Below are 23,108 nucleotides of genomic sequence, written 5' to 3'. Positions count from 1 at the left end.
ATTGCTTGTCTAAGCGGCATAACAGTGGTCCCAAGACAGTCTTTCAGGAATGAGATAGCCATCATCTGAGAAGGCTTGTACGGACAAATAAAACTTCCTGTGCGCAGCAATTGACCGAAGCATTTAATGAAGTCTGTTTCTGACCCTTATCTCGCTGAACTACGTGCAGAGAATTGAAGAGGGTTATTGGCAATCACGTGCCTATATGGAAACTACTGATTTCTGTGAAGAACTGGAAAGGCTGTCAATAGTTTTGTCAGGAACACTGTGACTTGGATGCTGGAAGATGGGAATAAAGGCATGTGGTCTGATAAGTCACAATGCAAAAGCTGTGTATCACAATGATGCTACCCTGCTCCAGGAAATAGATGAAGCTATAGATTTAGGGGTGGTGGTAGGCATAGTTAAAGTTTAGAGGACATTGCTAAGGTAGCCATAAGTTTATTGGCTGTTGAAGAACACATTAACAAGTAGAGATAAGGAAGTTGTCATTCCACTTTATAAGGCCTTGATATGTCTGCATCTGGATTACTGTGCATTGGTCTGTCCTGGGTTTCTTGGGGATGAGGAAGCGGTGGAGAAGATTCAGAGGTGAGTGGTCTGTGGAATGTTCCATACGAAGATAGATTGAGGGTGTTTGGATTGCAGAAGTTGGTTGATAGGAGAAAAAGAGGGGATATAATAGAAACATTTAAGTTGCTTAAAGGGTTTTATAGCATTGATGCAGGGAAATGTTTCAGCACTTGGCTGGAGGGGCCAGAACAAGGGGGGGGGTCATCCCTGGAAGTCGAATAAAGGTGTGGTTAGTAGGGGTTTGAGGACTAGATTTTTTTGCTTGGAGGGTTTTGAATGAGTAGAATGGGTTGCTAGAGTCAGTTATGAGTGCTTTTTCTGTTAATGGGTTCAAGGAAAGGTATGATAAATTGTGTGGATAGTTTGGATCTCTCATGAGTCTTTGGAAGCCATGGAGGTGACCGTACAATAGTAATAATATTTGCTGAAATGTTTACTCAAAATCTTCCAGATCTTCTGGCCAGTAAATCTATCAAATACTGAGACAGCTTTAGCAATTGATTTATTTTGTGCAGAAGGAATGATGTAGAGTTTGATGGACAGAAAGATTTGTATAATGTTGGTGAACAGCACACTTAAATGGATTCAGAGTTAGGTATCTAAGGAGAGCTTTATTCACTGAGAGTATGGAAGCGTAAAGTCAAGAAAACAAAAGAAAATCGGGCAAATGCAGGCTAGTATGTGTGAAAGCATCTAAGAAGCGAATGAACAAAAATTGTGAAAAAATGGGGTGGTCAGTTCAGGATGTGAAGGTGGTTTGGGACCTAAGGTGATACTGCAGTTTCTATATACTAATGATACAAGTATCAGGAATAAAAAGGAGGAGTATTTTGGCATTCATTAGCACAACCTCGCCAAAAGCTATAGGCATTAGTGAGACTTGGCTAATAGCAGATAACGTAGTTAAAGGGATAGATTTGGTATTTTCAGGGAGGATAGAGGTGTGGTACTGCTGATGATAGCAGATGAATTGCAGCAACAAGAGTAAGTCATTTGGACCGATGGCAGTTCTTTTTGAGTCAATCTAGTATGAGATTGTGGCTAACAGGACAAAATATAAAATTGGTTGCTGGGATAGGCTAGGTGGTGTCAGGGAGGATGTGGAAGGCATGCATGAACAGATAATTATTACAATGAGTGCAAGTTGAGTAATTATTATGGGGGACTTCAACTTTGGAAGACCAGAAGGAAGAAAGATCACATGGTAGGAAAGAAATGGAATTTATACTGAGAAATAATTACTTGAAGCAGCATGTTGGATCTGGTTAAAGGAGCAGAAGATCTGTCCATAACTAAGGTGGCTATGCTGTTTCCAATGATCATGTGGTCTTGACTTGGAAGGTAGCAAAACATTAAATTCCAGTTAAGAAGGGGGGGGGGGGTCAAGGGATATCTGGAGGAAGCAATATCACACTGTATATTGAAGGTCAGAAGTAGATTGGCTAGGATTTAGAGGATAATTAGTATCATTAAGCATGAGCTGCAAAAAGAGATGTTGTGGAGGATAGATAAGGAGAAAAGTGATATGACCAGCAAGTTCATGAACAGCATACCAGGGTCAGGTAAGAAAGGTGACTAGCATAGTAAGGAAGGCAAAATCAGATAAGAAGAAATTAGCCAAGTAGGCCAAAGGAAATCTGAAAGAGTTCTTTCATTATATGGCAAGTAGGAGAAAGAATAAGTAGAATGATAACTTTAATGAGTATTGATTGTAGAGAGGTGACAGAGGCAGACAAAATTGTTCAGTTACCGATTATTGCATCTGCTCTCCAGCCAGCAAGCTATTGGTTCAAATCTTACTTGGGCACATGAAATGTTTGTGATTGTCTCTCAGGTGATAGATGAATTTCATCACTTGGTGTGAGACCAATGCCCTGCTTATTAGAGGCCTGAAGTAGTTTGAAAAAGTTCCAATGAGCATATGAATGGTTCTTCTCTACACTACTTTATTCCAGATAAATCAGTGGATAAGAGGTAACTTGAACAAAGGAAAAACACATGTGAAGACCTTTTGAAATTAACTCTTTGTGGTGTACATTTTAAACTCATGTGAAGAAAATTATACTTCTGTATAAGTATCATTTTTTTTAAGTAAGTATAAGAAAGAATTAAAGAACAAATTACTTTTGTTAAGTTTTTTTATATGTATAATAAAACATCACCTATAAAAATATTTATGAAAATTAGACTGTACTATTGGTGAATAAATTTTTTATGGTTAGCAGATTTAAGTTGTATTTCTGGAATCCTGCTAACATATAGTAGACTCTCCCCTGTCCCTGTTTTTATGAGTAATAAAAATTTTCTGTTATGACTATGTAATGAAGTGATTATGATGTGTATACTCCAATGGCAGATTGTCGCCTGACTGAGACATTAGCATACAACTGAGAATAAAACATTTTAACTAGTATGGATGATTTATAACAACTGAATCAGGATGTTTTTTTTGTTTTTTTTTAATCGAATAAGTAAGTCTTAGATCACAAAATATTTTACATGTATTTGCATTTAACAAAAATAACTGCTGCTTTGCCAGAATTGCTTCATGTAGAGGAAAATAGTCTACAGCTTGTAGTATTGTTGTAGTTGGCCTCATTCTTCATTAATTTAAAAATGAATTTGGAAATTCATTTAGAAATTTAGAAATGAATAAAGTGAATTTGAGAATATAAAACCTTTAAAGAAGTGAAAAGCAATAACATGCCAGCCTGGTTGGCCGAGTGGTTAGTGTAAATCGCTCTCCAGCCAAACGGATTGGGTTCAAATCCTGCCATGGGCATGGATGTTTGCGATTGTCTGTGAAAATACTAGTGGTGGTGGTCAGGAGTAGATGGCATTGGTGTAAATGATGAAGGTAGTTGCGGTTGGTGGAGACGAAATCTTGTAGAGTAGATGCCCTCCCTCAATGAGTCTTTTGACTCCCTGGAGGTGTTAAGTAATAATAATAATAACATTGGAACAGGAACATGAAATTTTAAGCTTTCATGAATCCACAATAAAAGTGGTAAATTTGCCTTCAAGTTTCATTTCTCATTCCATGATAAGCACCATCCTAAAGAATAAACAAAAAAGTTTTATTATGTTATTATATTTCAAATTGTTTTTCTAAGAGTGTAATCCTAGTTCATCATGACACACTGAGCCTATGGTAGATTAACACCATGAAACGCAAAGCCTATGGAAAATTAAGATTTGATTTATGGCTGTTTGCTTAATGACAGTTTCCTGGAACCATTTAGATTGTATAAAAGTGGATATTTTATATGATGTAGTATTTATGGTATGTTTTGCTCCTATAATTTTTATTCTGTTTTAGTTAAAATTTATAGATTCAAATTTGAGACCTTTGCGTGGCGATGTGATTTCTTTCCCAGTACCAGGGATGGGTGGATTACAGCGCAGCTCTTTCCAAGAGACTGAAGGATTGAAGTTAACTACTTTAATATCCTTCCCAGCCTTAAAATATTGGGATGATCATAACAATATTAGCTAGATCAATAGAAGCCATAATTTGTTATGGTGGTTTGGGGAAAATGTGGCTAATAAGTTGTTCTGTGAAACAGAACGTTCAATACTTAATGAAATTACATAAAATCATATTCATATGATTTCATGTGTATGCATAATATTTATTATTAAAACTTTAAGAAATTAATTTTCTGAATCATTCAAGCTGTAAAAATTGACAAGCTTTTGCTACCCACCAGGTATTGTCTGATTTGTTCTTTAAATTTCAGTCATCTATTTTTTTTTTTTTATCTAGTTGGGGAAAAGTAACTGTTCCAGAATCATTACTGTTGCGGCTACTTCCTGGACCTGTCACTGTTATTTTTGAAAGACAACCCCTTTTAAATTCTAGTCTCAACCCTAATACCTCTTTAGTAGGAATGCGTATTCCAGCCAGTACATTTATCCAGAGGGTAGCACGTGCATGTCAGGAACCATTAGCCCTAACAAGTGCAAATGTGAGCTCATATACAAGCTCACTAGCAATAGAGGTAATATGTAGTTTGCTTTTACGTATGTATTTGTTATTTATAATTGATCATGGAATTGAACAAATAATAAAAATCTTGTAGTTTCAATATAGAATAAGAAAAAGTTTCATTGTTGCTAAATATATGAAGAGCCAAAGGTTTCAATTCGGCGACATATAACTTGTTTAAGTTAAGGGATATTACATCCCTTAACTTAAAATATGGGAAACAATATGGGATGTAATATCCCTTAACTTAAACAAGTTATATGTCGCTGAATTGAACCTTTGGCTCTTCATATATTTAGTAATTTATTAGGACACCACTTGGCAATTCTCATAGAAGGGATGTAAGTTCTGTTCGCTAACAAACTTGGTATTAATTAGGTCTACCTACTCACTGATGAGACCTCAATAAAGGTTGAAACCGGTCTGGGTAGTGACCTTCTCTCATAATGTAGAACAGTAATACAGCTCCTAGGAGCTAAGTTCACATTATGGGTAAATATCAAGAATAGTGATCGGAGCTTGCTCCACCTTTGCTACGAGTTGCCTCAGCTTGTGCTACCTTAAGGGTCAGTTGCTGCTATCCAGGTATTTGCTTACGCTTGGAATCGCCGAACTTTATATAATTTCTATATTCGGCATGAAACTCTTTTGAGTTTCTTATTCGGCTATGAAACAATATGGGATGTAATATCCCTTAACTTAAACAAGTTTCATTGTTGGTTCTGTCTTAGCAGCCAAGTGGATAATCGATTGTTGTAGATTTTCGAACTTCTTTTGGTGCCGGTTATTCGACAGAGCCAAGTGGATAAAATGATAAAATCCCTCTTTTATCACCAACAGGTTATTTATTTATTTAAATTCCACTATGGCATGAATATTTGGGGAAGTCTTTAGATGGTAAACAGTTTTCGTCTGACGTGACAAGCTTTTTTTTTTTTTTTTTTTTTTTTTTTTTTTTGCTACTTTGAGACTAAAAGTCTGACCCATACATATTGAGTTATTCTTTTGTATAGATAACAAAAGAATGGAACATGGAGACAATTGCAAACATATTGATCTTCAGGATGTGAAATAACAGTATCTTAAATGTTCATTATTTTTTGGACTACGCTTGCCCATGTATTAGAATGGACAACAGAATGGCATAGTTTCCAAGAGGATTGATTTAAGTTAGTAAGGTACAGAACTTTTGATAAGTAGATCATCTAGTTATATGCAATAATAGTCACATTAATCAATGTAATACGTTTGTAATTTGTCACTAAGCATATCGTGATTATGTGTGTGCACCTATATACACTGGTTTCCATAAATTAAGGAACAAAGAGAAAAAATTACGATAAATCCTTAATTGCATAAATTTTTATGCAATTCAGTGAAATGTGAATGAAATGCCCACAATTATAAATAGTTTACTTGAGTAACAAAGGGGTACATGACGACAGTTGTCAAAAACAAGACCCCCTCCATGTGAGGCACATCTGTTTGTGGTGGAAGAGACCTCAGAATGATGGTACTGGCCATTTTCATTCTTCCTGTTTTTCTTTGCTTTTCTTCTCATATTCTTCACTACTTTTTCTGAGTCTGTTTTACTGTCCTAATCTATCTTCCAGACTACCATCCACTGGGATCCAGTGCCTTGCGATCCTGTTTGCTATGTGGTCATCCGTTTAAAAAAAAAAAGGGGGGGGGGAATCCTGGTAGTCTTGCCCTACTTTGGCAAAATGGGCAGTCCTGGATGGCCTGGCCAGGGTCATGGGTGTTGCAGTAAGCCTCCTTCCTCATGGTCCAGGAACAGGGCCTAAGGCTTGCTGTGGTGCTTATATGGTGTCTAGGGTAGCTCTTGTGTTCCACTCCTAAGCACAGTCATTGCTTGCTGGTCAGTGGGTGAGGGAGCTCTGGTGGCGAACTAAATTCCTCCTGAGAATGAATATTTCTTCATTCTCTTGTTTATTAGTGGTCCTTAACAAGCCCCAGCCATGTTCAGAAACCATATTAACATCAACACAGAACCAAAGTAAGAAACAAAAATTATCAGAAGCTGCAATAAATATACCACTGTTATTAATATTACATTCAGCAGGTGAACATCCAATTGGAAGAATGTCACTTCTTCATCCAGAAGGGTTTGGCAGGATCTCTAAAAGTTGTACAGAAACTGCATTCAGAAGATATCCATATTGAAGCAGCAGAGAAATTGGAAAGAAGACAATGAACACCACAATGTGAGGAACAAATGGCCATGGTACCCATCTTAATAAGATGTAGGACCTCCTTTCACTGTGATCACTGCATCAATCCTACGGAGTATACTTTCCACAAGCATACAGTAGCAATCGATATGAATTTTGGACCATTTTTCTTGTAGGCATGTAAATGAAGTCTTGGACTGTTGTAGGGTGAATGCCCCTTGACATCATCCAATGCTCCAGTTCATCTCACAGATGTTCAGTAGAGTTGAGATCAGGGCTCTATGGAGGCCAGTCAAGTGTGGCAACATTCATGTGCACTAACCATGCAGTTACAGCAGCAGCTGCCTTATGACACAGTGCATTGTCTTGATGAAAGACACAATGGTCAGTTCCGTAGAAACACCATAAAGTAGGAAGCATTGCACTGTCCAGAATGTTCAGATTCCTCTCAGAGTTCAATGTTTGTGGCACCATCACATGGCCACCACAAAATCTCATAGATGGGGTTATTCACTCTGGTAAGAGATGTTCACTGGGCATCTGCTGCATCTATACTCGTCCATCTGCTCGATAGAGAATGTAGTGCAATTGATCACTCCATAGCACAGCTTTCCAAGCTTCCATGTCCTACTGTACGTGCTCTTTGCACCACTGAAGATGATGCTGCATATTGGTTTGGGTAATCTGTGACTTGCATATTGTGGTCCTGTCATGGAAACCCTTGTTGTGAGCCTCTGTTCTGAATGTTTTTGTGTAAATTCGTGTTTCAGTCAATGTCTGGACTTCTGCATTCAATGTGTCGGAATGGCAGTTTTATGTGTTATCCTTCGTAGCACCCTATGGTCGTGTTTGGTGAGTGTAGTAGATTGTCTATTGTGGGTAATAGCACTTGCAGTTGATTCCCTGCTCTTCCATCTCAGTATGGTATCACTGATTGTTTACTTGAGATGGACAAATTTACTGAACAGATAGGCCTGCAACAAGGCATCCTATCACAATGCCTCTTTCAAACTCCGAGTTTCCTTTTCCTAGCCTTTTCACCCAAGCACGGTTGTACTGACTTGGGAGGATGATATCCCTCCATTTTATGCTAGCTAGAAACATATGATACATGGGCAAGATGTACAATGCACCTTGCCTGTGGGGTGTCCATTGACTTCTTTCCAAGAAGTGTATGTTCCGAACTCAAAGACCATGCAGTGATAGCCATAAGAATAAGAATCCTGATACATAGAGATGGACATCTGGTTTCATCAGAAACATCCTTATCTTCAACAAACCAAAACCACCACCATCTGTCAAAGCAGGATATCTTAACTGTCAAGTATGGCTCTCTATCCTAAACCTCTTATGGTACTTTAAATGCCAGAAATATGGCCATTTTCAAACTGCCTGTCATAGCTCAGACATCTGTGCCTAGTGTGGCAGTTAAGAACACAAGAATAAAGACTGTAAGAGCAAAACACCAAAATGCTCTAACTGTGAGGGAGACCACCTGCCATACTCCTGAGCATGCAAATTTTTTTTAAACAAAAGAGCAATATATCAAGTACCAGGAGGCAAAGAAGCAATATACCATGATGGTACCAACATCTGCTAAACCCCCTTATGCTGAAGAGGAGGAAACAGTAAAGAAAGTGTCAGTTGGGATATGAGCAAATAAAAGAGAGAAGTCATTATGGACTCACTCCTGAAGATATGTCTAAAATGGTTCTGCTATATGAAAATCCTCTTATTAAAAATAATGGAACATGCACCACAGAGGAACAAAGATATGCCTCCAGACCCTGTGGTCCACCAATGGATACCATTGAATACTCCCCCCCCTCCCCCCGAAGATAAAACAGTTGCTATGTCAATTAGCCTTGAGGGTGTGCAATTTGATGACATCTTGGTTATTTTTCCAGAAGAAGAAGAAATGATGGATAGTGGCCATCCACAATTCCCCAAAAAGAAAAAAATCCAAGCCTAATGCAAACAAAATCACTCATCAGAGGAAGCCAGATGATACTGCCAAAAATAAATAATGGAAATATTCTTCCTAATGGAATTGTCTTGGATTCCAGCAAAACATAGGATGACATCAAGGATCTCTTGCAGAAGCATGCAGGAAACATACCTAAAGATGAGTGATGATCTGATTCTCTGTAATATCACCATTATTTGTAATGACAGGATAGGGGATGGACCTGCTCACGGAGTTGTCATCCTTGTAGGCAACCATCTCCCCTTCCAACAAATCCATATTAACATTAGTTTAGAAGTAGTTACTATAAGACTCTCAGTTGGAAAGGGAAATATAATAACAGTATGCTGCATCTACCACCCTCCTGTAGCAGATATTTCTCAGGATGACCGTGACGATGTCATATTGCAGTTACCTTCCCCCCTTACTTTTAATGGGGGATTTAAATAGACATGACACTCGAATGGGTACATGCCAGACAAACAGAGGAAGAAAGTTGAGAATATGATTGACAACAACAAAAATTTATTCCTCTTAAACACAGGAAGCAACACCTTCTTCCATACATCTACTTGAGCATTTACTGCCATTTCTTAAATGTCCTCCTTTTCCTGCTGTTTAAGTGGGAAACTGATGACAGCCTATTTGGGAGTGATCACTTGTGATATCCACTTTTCTACATGGGTACCCATGTACTACATTAGATATCACAGTAGAAAATTGAGCAAGCTGACTGGTCCACCTTTTCTTCATTAGCAGATTTTGATTCTGCAACAGTCAGTTCACTTCCTATCAATGACGCAGTGAAGCATGTAACTGAATGTATTATAGCAGCAGTCACAACTGCAATTCCTAAAACATCTAGTCGGTTCCCATGTTTTCTTAAGCCAGGATGGAATGATGATTGCAAGGCAGCAAAGAAGTTCAGAAGAAATCTTGGAGTATTTTCCACGTGTACCCCCACAACAACAGACCTAATTGCTTTCAAATGTGCATGAGCTAGAGCTAGATACATCTGCTGCCAGAGTCAGAAGGAATCGTAGATCCAATTTACTTCTATATCAAGATCCACCAACAACAAAGAAGTATGGGAAGAAATCTGGAAAATGAAAGGCAGATCAGCAACTGTGCAACAATGGTTGCACAGTTGCTGATCTAGCAGTGATTGCCAACATACTCAGGGAGACTTACAAAAACACCAGCAGTATCTTTTTGTCCCCTTGAGTTCCTTGCCCAGAAAAGCAAAGCAGAAAAAACAACAAATCCAGTTTTCTTCAAATGCCACAAAAGAATATAGTAGGCCATTTACTAAAGTAGAATGGAAAGCTGCTTCTTAAATGTTGTTCAACTGCTGTTTGGACCTGATAATATCCATTGTCAACATTGGCCTTGGATCAACTGTATAACAGAATTTTCTGTGAGAGCATATTTCCAGATACCTGGTGATAGGCAATTATAATTGTGTTTCCTAAGCTGGAGAAGGATCCAAAATTCTCAAATAACTACCATCCAATTGCTCTGACCAGCTTGTACAAGATTCTGGAAAAATGGTTCACTCTTGTCTTTTATGGTTTCTGGAGAGAAACAGCTGTTTCTCCAAAACACAATCTGGCTTTCAAAAATATCACTCTTCTACTGATTATCTTTCCTGGCTGGAGGCCTCCATAAAACTTGAACATCTGATTTTATATATATGAAAAAACATATGCCACTACTTGGATATTTGGAATACTGAAAGATTTACATAATTTTGGACCTAGAGGGAATCTCCCTCTTTTTATCAAAAACTTCTTATTCAACAGAATCTTCTAAGTCTGGGTGGATACTGCCCTCTCTCACCCCTATAACCAAGAAGGAGTTGCACAAGGTTCTGTTCTAAGCATTACACTTTTTGCAATCAAGGTCAACTTGATAACAGAACAACTTCCTCCAACAGTAAGTAATGCACTATAAGTGGATGACTTTACCATCTTCTGTCATTCATGTAATGTGAGAGTCATAGAAAGACAGCTGCAGCAAATCATCAACCATCTCTCAAAATGAGTGCTTTCAAATGAGTTTAGATTTTTGGACCATGCCTGCCTTTCTACTGCAAGCATGGTCTTCATCCAAACCCAGATCTCTGTAGGACAATCACTAATCCTAGTTGCACCACAAGCCAAGTTCTTGGACTGATGTTTGATAGTTAACTCACTTTCTTCCCTCACATTGTCAGTCATGTGACAAGTGTCATAAAGCAATTCCAATTACACCCTATCTTCCATCTGCTGGGATGCTAATAGATGTTCTATGCTCAAAGATCAAACATTGACTTCTCAAGTTTATACTTCAGCCAGGGAGAGTACACTTGACAACAACTGTCTCTTGCTCTTAAACACAAGCAATACCTTCTTCCATTTCCCTGACCCTGTTCACCATCAAGCCATCAGAATTGCAACTGGAGCATTTTGCACGTCACCAATTCCTAGTCTGTCTGTCGAGGCAAATAAACCAACTTTATCACTCCAACACCAACAATTAGCTCTGGTATAAGTAACTAAAATAAAATCCCTGCCAGAGCACCCATGTATCAAACTATCTTTTAACCACAATTTGAGAATCTCTACAACACTTGACAAACTGCCATAAAATCTTTTGGTTTGCAGACAATAGCTCTAGAAATTGGGATGGACAATGTAGCTCAGAACCATACCAGCAGCTCTTCAAAACTCATAGAACTGAACTCTAATTTTCTGCCTGAAAATTAGAGTTCAGTTCTATGAGTACAGACGGATCAAAATCGGAGGACCTAGTGGAATCTTGTGCTGTCTTTCCAGACATTATCATATCCACACAAATCCCACCAGAGTGTAGAAACTTTACAGCAGAGTTGTATTCAATAGATAGAGCTGGCATTAAAATACATTAGATTCCATTGCTTCCAAAGGTGCATGATATATTCAGACTCAAAGTTCTCTCCAGGCAATAAGAAGCCTAGAGCTACAGCAACATCTGGTATTCTTTTGAATTCAACACCTCTTCTTTCAGGTATGGAACCTACACCTTGTTGTTTGCTTCTATTGGATTCCAAGCAATATTGGGATTAGACTATCAGACAGATTATCAGACAAAAACTCCTACTCAGTGACAGTTATCTTGGAATAGAGAGACTAATAATAAACTCTATCAAATTAAATTATGGTAGTCTAGCTTTCGCAGAGTTCAAACAGAGGCAGTTGCTCTTGATAGGCTCTGCATAACACATTCTTATTTGCTGGGGGCTGATGACCACCTATGTGTGAGAAATGCAATACCACCTGTCTTACCATTCTGGTGCAGTGCTGGCACTTCACTTAGACAGGAATGATATTTTTACTTATCTGGCTGAGCTCTATACACCCAGACAGTTGTTATCAGACTTGGACAAATTGCATGACATTTTTAAATTTTTTACAAAGAATTAATTTATTTAATCACATTTGGTTATAAATTTGTTTAGTATCTACAATATGGTATCTAAATATAAACCTTGTACATACATTTTGTTTAATCATTTCTGTTTTTGTAACATTTTTAATATCTTGTATATATAACTATTTATTTAATACTTTGTATAGAGAGAGGTATTTATTAATACTTTTAATGTATAGATATCCTATTTTTTACATATACTTTATTTATTGCTCCTTATGACTACTTATTAATACCTGGTGTAGATATCTATTTATTGATTATTTCCTAATACTGTGTGTACTTCTGTAACTAACCTGGGTCCTGGTGCAGTGTGACCTTTGCTGTTCTGCACTGTAAAGCAAATCAATCAAAAAGAAGAGGCCAGGCCATAATGAGATTGTGTGAGTGTCACAATAAGGAGTGTGATCACCCCATACCAATACAACACTCTCAATGATGTTTCATATTGTTTATAATGATGTCTGGGAGCTCGGTTGGTAATAACAACCATTGCTCCTGCAAATCTCTCCTAAATTCCTCAAGGTTTTGGGGAGGGAGGTTGAGAGCAGCAGCATGTATCATCCTAGACATGCTCCTTAGGATTAAGGTCAGGAGACCTGGCTGGTCAGTCCAGTATGATATTCTCTTCTTGAAGATACTGGTCCATGAGCTTCACTCGATGAAGGTGAGCATTATTGTCTTGTAGGATAAATGTTTCCCCCTATCACATCTACATAATGGATGAATGTAGGGATCCAGAATCTAGTTTCTATAAGTTGCAGGAAGCATATGTAGGTCACTGCATTAACCCAGCAAGATGCCTCCCCAAACCATCACACTAACTTCATCACGAGTGTCCCTTTCATGGATATTAGAGGGATACATATCCCTAGTTCTTTTCAGATTAGAGCATGCCTAGTATCGCTTTGTAGAACAAATCAGAACTCATCTGTAAACAATATTGACTCCCATTGGTCCAGTTGCTGTGAAGCGTGTGGCCAGTTTTAAGCATTCTTTTCTATGCTATATTGATAGGAGTGCACAGACTACCAGTTACCTAGCATACCACCAACATGAAACCTTCTGTGCACAGTGGATGAAGATATCCCTGTAGGCGATGAGAGGTCAGATCGTATCAGATTCTGGATAGCACTCCTGTTTTGGTAAGTGAATAATCTGAGCTATCAGTCACCCACTGTGGATGTAGTCCATGGCTTTGCTTTGCTGTATCTCCAGGAGACTGCTTATGGCTGTCGGAATTGGTCTGCAACCAGTCAGTGAACTATGGAATGACTTGTATGCAATCAACTGGCTACCTCCTCCTGACTTTGGTCGGCCTGTAGTCTTACAATGGCTCACTACCCAAATTAATCAGTTAATGATGTCTTGTAGCTGTATCCAAGAACTCTCACTCCACTCATGAAATGGAAAATCACTTCAGAATGCCTGTGCTTTTTATGCTGTAGCTCATTTGTATTTGATAACCACTTACCATCACTTTTTACGTAATGTACCTGACTTTCATATATCCCCCCCCCCCAAGTTATCTTGATTATTTTCTTTGTTCTTAATTTATAGAAACCAGTGTGTGTGTGCATAATAGTACTTCACAGTATAAACAGCACAAAGAAAGAGGGAAAAAATTAATTTATTGAACTTACTAATATTTTACTGGATTTTTAACCATCATTTTCAGAGTTCAATTTATAACTTTGACAAGCATACAGGCACTAAACTAAATCATTAGAAACAGTTCAGATTGTAAGTGAAACAGAACTAATGCCCTAACATGACACCATCTATAGGTTGGATAACCATAAAGTTAATTTGGAGAAATCAGGTTTCTGGTCTCAGAATTGACTGTCTCTCAAACCTTTGGCAAATTAATGCAACCATGCTTGTTGAGACTGGGGGAGTGTTTCATGGCAGATGCTGATTCTAAAAATAGTATTTCTGACCTGTAGTGACTACCATGTAATATCACTGCCTTCTGAATTTGCCAACCTTGCTAAAAATTTATGCCTAAATAATTGAAATGCTTTACTTCTATAGATTCTCTATATTCAGGATGTTGTGATGTTTTTAGCATCCTTGTCTATTTTTATTGCTGATTTTCATACCAACTCTCAGGTACTATGATCACTTAAACAGAATGGAAGAGGAAAGGTAAACAAAACAAGTTATACCAGTCTTGTGCTTGCCTGCTGTTGAGTTGGGATTTGTTCCAGTAACTGACTTTTCACTGTTTGGCTTGATTCCCTGATGAAAACAGTGTAGGCCTTATTTAATCAACCTCAGCAGGCATGAAATTCTTTAATGTTGTGCCATTATATTATTTTGTTTAAGCTAATAACAATACAATTTGATTGGTCAGCTAAATCCCAAATTGCCAGCTCATCCTGGTTCATTTAGTATCCAAGTAGATACCTAAGGTGAGTATTAGGCATGTTGGAATCCCTGGTTAGCTCTCTGCATTCCTTAAGAGATTACTTGGAGGTTTCCTCTCAGTCATCTTGCTTTGACACTAAAGTGCAACCCCCCCCCCTTTTCCATATCTACAAAACTTAAATACAGATCCTTGTTATATTCCCATGATTTCTCACCTATTTGTGTTGAACTGAAAATATAATCCTAACAACATCTGTTTGGTCTGAACCACATTGTTCTTCATGTTTCCTTTCCACTATAAAAACAGGCATTTTCACTTTACTTGCATGTGAAATTATAGCAGCAGTTCTGTAATTCTCCCACTCTTTGGGATTTGATTTCTTAGGAATTGGAATGAATATCTATAATCCAATCTAGGCCAGCATATTTTCTTCCAAACCTGTTGACAAATTTCAGTTGATATATTCACTATTTCATCCCCAGCTGGTCTCACTAATTCCACTGACACTCCATCTGCTTCAGGAGCTTTTCCTTTAGGCTGCTATTCCATTGCTGATATCACTTCACTTTTCATTATCATGGGTTCCTCAACAAATTCTCCTTCAATGTGATCTCTTTTTTATACAAATCCTCTACATACTCTAAATCTTCTACATACTTTTTTCACTGCTTCTTCTTCCATCAGATATTTTCTTAAATTACTTTTTATAACTCCTAATATAGGTTAATTTTCTAATAGTTGTATTTGTGATGTGATGTGATTTTTTTTACTTATCCCTAAGATTCTTTTTCCATGGCATGCCAGGTGGTTTGTAGACTAAGTTCTTTTTGTGTGGTGCACCAAGTTTTGGAGGCATAGGTTAAAGATGGGAAGACACAGCTGTTGAACATGCTAGCTTTTATTTTGATATCTAGCTTAGGATCTGTGGTGAAGTATCTGTAAAAATCTTACCAGAAACTTTGTAGTAAGAACACATGCCTACAAAAGCTACCAAGAATTGGGCACAACTGAAGGGTTAAATCATTGTCATTAGTGATTACTAATACCTTGTTTCAGCATAAATTCACATGGAGAGAGAGAGAGAGAGAGAATACAGAAGAAATAAGCTTTATTGACTATTATTGTTGATAGTAATAATAACTTTAGACTGGTTCAGAATTTGAAATGGAAAGCAGTAGCCATTTGGTTTTGGGTAGGATAAAAATGAGTCATATAGAAAAGTAAAGCATGTAAGGAGGTGCTGAAAGGTTTTAAAAAGAACCTGGAATGGCTTTTGTAGGTTAACTAAGATCCAAATCAAAAATTTTATGAAAAAAATGAGTTTTAAAACAAGATCTATTCTTTAGACCCATAGAAGAAAAAATACTGATTGATTCATCCAGGGAAATAATATGTAATAAAATTTTAGCAAAGTTGTCTTCTAGAAAAAAATCAGAACATCATGCTGGTTCTATAAGTTAATGGCAATTTCTGGAAAAGAAATCATATTGAAAGTTCCTGGCAAGTAAGTCAGCCTTTCTCTATCCAGAGCAAGCTCTTTCATATGCAAGCATTTTGAAAGCCCATTCAGTTCTAAGGGCTTTATTCGCCATGTCAGTTTCAATCCTCCCTCTGGGTTTTGTAACTTACATTGTGCTCTCAAACAATAGGTGAGGAAGTCTATCTGTTTCCCTTCATACAGAGTGGCCAAACTAATGAAGATTATGCTTTTTAACTGTGTTAAGAATAATGAGAAGACTTTTTTTTCTTTTTATGTGAATCTCACCCATGGAAGTTGACAATTCTGTTAAACATTATTCCAATGGAGAGTGAAGTGCTAGACCAGGGGTGGGGAATCCTTGGCACACATGGCACGCCAACAACTTTTTCCCAGCAGGCCACCAACGCTTACCTTAAAAACTAATTAAATAAATAAATAGATATCCAACATCTTTGCTGAGTTGTATATTTTAACTTAATATAATACAGATTTCTTAAATATAGCAATACCGAATAAAGAAGCAAACACTATTGACTGTTTTAGTAGCAAAATCGGTTGTTGCATCATTCGCTAGGCAGCCAGATGTGGCGTGACTCCTTTACCATCATTTTATATATTTCTTTGTGTTTCATAAAGAATTTATAGGTTTTCTAAAATGTGTATATACTTACACTTAATTACACTAGAATTATACTTAAAGGCAAATAAAAAATATCCACGCTATCAACAGGGTAGAAGGACTTTTAAGTAAAAATTCCGTCACTAATTTTTACATTAATTCAATCTTATGCGACTTACAATAATCACTTTTACAATATTCTTTGATTTTACTACTCTAATGTGATTTCTGATTATTTGAAAAGGTTCTTCCAATACTTAAAATATACCAAATAATAATATGTTCTCCAAAATTTCAGTTGGCACGTGAGAAAATTTTGCATCGAAGATTTGGCAATTTTGGCATGCACACTTAAAAAGGTTGCCCACCCCTGTGCTAGTTAGTTTTTCCGAATATACACAGACAATTTATATGTAACTTTTTTTTTTTTTAATTTCGTGAGTTTTTTTGTCAATGAATACAGAGCGGGAAATTTTGTTTTTTGCTCGTTAGTTCATTTTAACCGTGTTTTTACCGACTTTTTTAAGTGTTCTTATTTCATGTGACATAAATTTTTTTTGTTGATAAAAAAAGTTTATTTGGATATAACTTTTTTTATTTCGTTTTGAATTCTTTTAAATTTTTTTTCTTCGTTAGTCCATTTTAACTGATCTTTTTTTGCGGATTCTTATTGAAAAATTAGTCCAATTGGCAGGCCAGATAAAATCATATTGCGGGCCGTAGTTTGGAGACCCCCTGGTTTAAATGATCGTCATATGGATCCCAGTTCGAATCCGGTGAATTGATTTTGTTTTCATCGTCATCAGTGTCCCACAACAGGTATATAATAATAAACAGGTTAAAACAATAAGCCATCCCAACAAAGTGTGTTCTGATATACAGTTTTATTAAAAACTGTATATCAGAACTCAACAGCCAGTATAAAGCTAGAACATTAGGGGAGAGGAATTTGCTATTGAGAAAGTAGTTACGCAAGGGGATCCTATATAACCCAAATTGTTTTCTGCTACATTAGAAGAAGTCTTTAAGAACATCTCATTGGAAAACTATGGAATTAGCATCAATGGAAAAAATCTCAATCACTTACATTTTGCAGTGACATTTGTTCTTTTAGAAAAAAATAAAGAAGTTCAGGAAATGCTAAATGATCTTGATAGAGAAAGCACAAACAAAGGTTTAAAGATTAATCTAAAACCAAACCGGTGACAAATTCAGATCATACCGAACTAAAATTAACAGATAATCATATTGAAATTGTGGAGGACTGTATTTACCTTAGTCAGCTAGTTAGTAAGGAAAAACAAGATAAATAAGTAGAAGAATCACATGAGAAACAAAGCATTTTTGGTTGTATAAAGATTACTTGTATGCTTAAAAAGAAAACTCTTTAATATATACATTATTCCAGTGTTTACCTATGGAAGTGAAACATGGGCAACAATTAAAAAACAGGAAGACAGGCTGCATGTCTCAGAGAGCCTTGGAGAGAAGAATGCTTCACAAAACAAAAAGGGATAGAATAAGAAATACTAGAATTAGAAAAATGACTGAAGTAGATGATATTGTGAAGTTTTGTAAGTGGAGATGGGCTGGTCATATTAGTATACTACCAGATGAAATTAAACAAAAGAACAAGATGGAGGAATGATCTACAAAAATTTGACACAAGAAGGTAAATATTGACTAAAAACAGAACTGGAAAGTTAAGGAGGAAGCCTATATACAACAGTGGATGGAAAGAGGCTAAAGAAGATGTATAAAACATCTCAGTTTTGGTTTAAATTATATAATTTTAAATGGAAAAACAAAAGTTCAAAATAATGCAACATAATAACTCAGCTCTGGCTAATGTAAGCTCGTATGTGGTATTTAATATTTTTTAAAAATTATCATGTCATCTCAGTTTGGATTGAAATTAACCAATTTTACTTGGAAAATTTGGACAGATATTTCGAAATGAAATTTATGTAACAGATGTCAGTAAACTGAATCTAGTTAAACATTAATTTTCTATAATAATGAATATCACTACACAATAATGTTATTGCAAAATGCCATCTTTTATAATTGTCTCGGATCATTTAAATACCCTGCCTCTAGCTCCCTTCCTTTGTTAAAGCTTCCATTATGATGTGAAATCCTTGTATGATCCTTAGATTTTGTTGATTAAAACAGATTTCATTTATTGCATATGATTAACATATCTTCTTCATTTCTACCTTAGCATTCCTGGTAACCTGTAGTAACCCTGTTTCATGTCATATCACAATAAGTTGTAAACAAATTCATAATTCTGTGTTACTATTCACATTCTGCTGAACAAAGGTATGTCATTGAAATGGAATGAAAAGAATAGTATGAACTTTGGTATTGTTATATGCAGCTTTGTTATAAGAAATTAATATTTTTGTAAAATGTGCATATTTGAATATAGGAATTCCAGGATCTATGGTCTAATCTAGAAGTAGTATTTGATGGAGGAATTTTGGGAAAATGTGATCCAGAAAGGCTTGGTTCAACTGTAATTGACTTGTCTGCGAAAGGCTACTATAAAATAGTGAGACAAGGATGGTAAGCAGTATTTGAATGCTATAGGAAATTAATGATTAGTATTTATATTATTATTATTCCAGACCTCCATAGAGTAATAAGATGGAGGGCATGCTTTATATAGATCTATCATACATCACTTTGAAGACATTCATAGTTCATGCCTTCATTCTTCCCAAGCAAAGCATTCCACTCTCCTATGGTGGGGGGCTCTTCACTTTCATAAGCTGGCCTTTAAATAACTAGAGGATCGTTTCTCATTCTCCCACTATCAATTATCCTGTGTAGTATTTCCTTATATACGAGGGTGGTCTGAAAAGTTCTCGGCCTAACAATGAAAAAATGAATTTATAATTTCAAAATTATTTTTATTTTTCAACATAATCTCCCTTAAGACTAATGCATTTATTCCAGTGATGCTCCAGCACCATTATCCTATCCCTGTAGTGGTTCTCAGTAAGATCTGCAAAATACCCCTCTACAACTGCAATCACCTTGATTCGAAGAAAAATGCTGACCAGCGAGGAAGAGTTTTAGTTTTGGGAAGAGATAGAAGTCAGAGGGAGTCAAATATGGGGAATAGGGTGGATGTTCATGGTGCAGATCCCTTAATTTTCCCATTGCCAAAACACCTTTGTGGGCAAGTGCATTGTCCTAAGAAGACATGAAAGATGATTTTTTTTCTTCTGCAAACCGGTCTTTTCTCACGAATTTTTTCATCTAGTCTGGTTAAAAGATCGGAATAAGATTCCCCGGTTATTGTTTTACCCTTTTCAAGATAATTAATAAACAAAATGCCTTTAGCATCCCAAAACACCGATGCCATGACCTTTCCTGCTGATGGAACCGACTTTGTCTTCTCTTCCAGTGAACAACCGGCTTCTGTCCACTGCTTTGACTGCTGTTTGGATTCTGGTGTGTGATGATGAATTCAAGTCTCATCCATAGTAATAAAACGATGCATAAAATCAGTTTTATTCTTGTTAAAACGCTCCAAGCACTGTTCAGATTTTCATGCGAGTGCGTTTTCGATCTGCTGTGAGCAAGCGCAGCACCCATCTTATGCAAAATATATCCTACACGTTCTTTTGAAATGCCTATAGTCTCAGCAATTTCACACACTTTGACTGGCTGATCATCCAATACCATATTGTGCACTTGATCAATGATTTTTGGTGTTGTTACACTTTTTGGACATCCTTCACATGGATCATCTTCAAGGTTGGTACAGCCACGTTTAAACTCTGCAGCCCATTTCTTAATAGTCAAAAACGAAGAAGAACACCCATAAACTTTTATGAACTTCGAATGAATTTCTTTTGGCGTTAAACCTTCTTTTACAAAGAATTTTATAACTGCGCGATACTCAATTTTATCCATTTCAAGGGATACAGACAACATTTTTGCTTCAGACAGCTGTATAAAACAAACTACTTGATAGAATGACTTACAATTTCACATGGATGCTTATGACAGATGTACCAACTTAGAAAAAAGAAATCTTGTTGATGGTGTTACCATCTATAGTTGAGGACTTTGCAGACAACCTTTGTATATACCGATAAGTTCTTCTCAACAATTCAGCTCTGCAAAACTTATTCCTTTAGTCTTTTCTCAGATCAGTCCAGAGACTGTGTAAAGTCACATTCCTCTAGACCAGGGTTCTCAACCTTTTCCAGTGGCGTACCACTATATTTAATTCAAGATATTAGATGTATCATAAGCAAATCTGTTTTCATACCATAGGTTGAGAATCCCTGCTCTAGACCATCCCTATTTTCTTATTCCCCACATGACCAGATCTTCACACAGAAATGTAGATGTGGTCTGATAGTGCCTTTTAAAATGGCACTTATCACCTTCTTATCCTTGCTTGTCAATGCACTTTGCATTATGAAAATAGATCAGCGAGTGATTTTCACGACTTTTGCAATGTGTCACCTGAACTTCAATTCCTGTCTACTGTCACTTGCCCTAGGAAGTTTCCTGGAGCAAGTGACAGTAGATTAGCTACAGAGCCTTCTGTAGCTCATTGGTAACAGCAATACTCTGTTTAGAAAACTTAGATATAAATCCTGTTTAGGGTGGAAAGAACTGTTTATAAAGAATTTTCAACTGAAGGTGACTTTAGCCAATCTCATACAGTAGTGGTAGGATTTCCCTCTTGGAAACTTTAGTTTTTCATTCTACTCCCATGCCTTTCCCTGTATATTTGTAGATTCCCAGTCTGTCCATTTCTCCCTTTTGTTCCATATTTTCATGCTTTTCTGTTACTGTAGCTCAGTCAGGTTGTTTGGAATTATGACCAAAGCAACTGTGGCTATGAGACCCATGTATTATGTCTATTATTGCATGTGTTCTGTTTTTCGAGATGAAAAACTTGAGTTTCTAGGAGAAAAAACTGCTGCCACCTCATACAGCAGGTAACCTACTTCAGATGAAAAATGCCTTTATAAAGGCTGGTATTTGAACCCAGGTCTTTACAACTGGTGGGGAGAGTTAATACTGACTGAGCTACAGTGGCTCAGATTATTTAGTAACTACGTTACTTTTTGATCAGAAAACCTAGGTTCAAATCTTTCTAGGACACAAAGAAGAATCCTTATGAGCTTTTCAACTTTAAGTGAGTTAGCCAGTGTCATATGGAAGTGGCATGTTTGTTCCTAATAGAAACTTGGGTTTTTCATCCCACAATAGGTAAGACAGACAACGCAAAATTAACAGACACTGGCCTCATAACTTAGTTGCTTATTCTGTAATTCCAAACAGTCTTCTGTTTCTTGACTTCATATCAGAAATATCCCTTTTAATTATTATTTTTTATTTGGTATATAGTTTTCTTATAAATTTTTGAAAAATTAGGGCCCTTAAATTGGCCTTCATTTTTTGGGGTCCCACAGTTAGAGCCTTGTGTGCCTGTGCATCTCATCACTTTATTCCTGAGGAATAAAATATTGTGTAGATGGTGATCTTCCTTTTAAAGTTTTGCTGCTTTGGTATAATGCATCAGGCTATTTTTTGATTCTTCAACATGCTCATCCTAACATAATTAGTTTTCCCTCCAAATACCACTTTCATTCTTCAGCTAGTTTGCTCACTAAGGCCATTGCTTTCTTCAAGGTGCATTATCTTTGTCAAACATTTGAAAAACTGCTAAAAGCAGTCAATGTAGAAGATTGCCCAATGATCCAAGAATTGATGAAAATTGAGCAGTTTGGATGCTGTAAAAATGATTAATGATGCATGGGATGAAGTTGCCAAATCCAGCTTGAAGAGAGTTTTGAAAAAACTTGTCTTTGGTTAAAGACTGAATCTTTAGAAAAGACAACAATAATGACTATGGTTACGTTAGCAAACTAGTTTGTTTTGGAAGCTTTTATTGAAGATATAAATGAATTGTTGAACTTGTATAGGAAAGGGCCTACCATTGAAGAATTTGTTCAAATGCTTTTGCCATATCAACAAAGAAGTCAACTAATTCTATCCCTGCCTTTACATTACACTGACTTACTGAGGCTTTTGAAAAAATGATTTTTCTAAAGAGTTTGAAACTGATGATTTAGATTTTTAGTGTAGCTCAATCTTAGCCATAATCAAGAATGCTTCAGGAATCCGTCATGCTACAGAAAAATTGATCAAGAAAGAAGAAAACTCCTAAGTTCCAAAGAAATTACATGTGATTTTTATTTTAAGAAGCTCTGAATTGTAAATACTGTAGCATTTTTTTGCCTAATCAAATTAAGTAGGTTTCTTTGTTTCATCATTTAAGTTCTGTATTTTAGTTTAGTTACTATTTCTGTGTGGTATTATATAGTTAAAACTGTGTTTCTAGGAACATAACCTTGATTCTTGATGTTAAGCCTCTGGGAAATCAGGATTCGATTTACAGTAGCTTAACAATAGTTTTCTGGGAACTAAT

The 23,108-nt window shown here is 36.6% G+C and overlaps 1 protein-coding gene across 1 annotated transcript in view; it reads left to right on the top strand.

Annotated features, from left to right (window-relative positions):
* Positions 1–23,108, top strand: part of LOC150096037 (threonylcarbamoyl-AMP synthase-like) — a 70,952-nt gene that overhangs the window by 40,208 nt on the left and 7,636 nt on the right. Inside the window, exons 3-4 of the mRNA XM_090409527.1 lie at positions 4,340–4,574; positions 19,074–19,210. Coding sequence (XP_090265653.1) covers positions 4,340–4,574; positions 19,074–19,210 — 372 coding nt within the window. The remainder of the gene's footprint in view (positions 1–4,339; positions 4,575–19,073; positions 19,211–23,108) is intronic.

This window comes from Typopeltis vanoorti, chromosome 19, assembly GCF_054136105.1.
Source record: "Typopeltis vanoorti isolate ZY-2024b chromosome 19, IOZ_Tvanoo_1.0, whole genome shotgun sequence".
Classification (NCBI taxonomy): Eukaryota; Metazoa; Arthropoda; class Arachnida; order Uropygi; family Thelyphonidae; genus Typopeltis; species Typopeltis vanoorti.
This window is presented reverse-complemented; position numbering and strand designations above follow the sequence as displayed.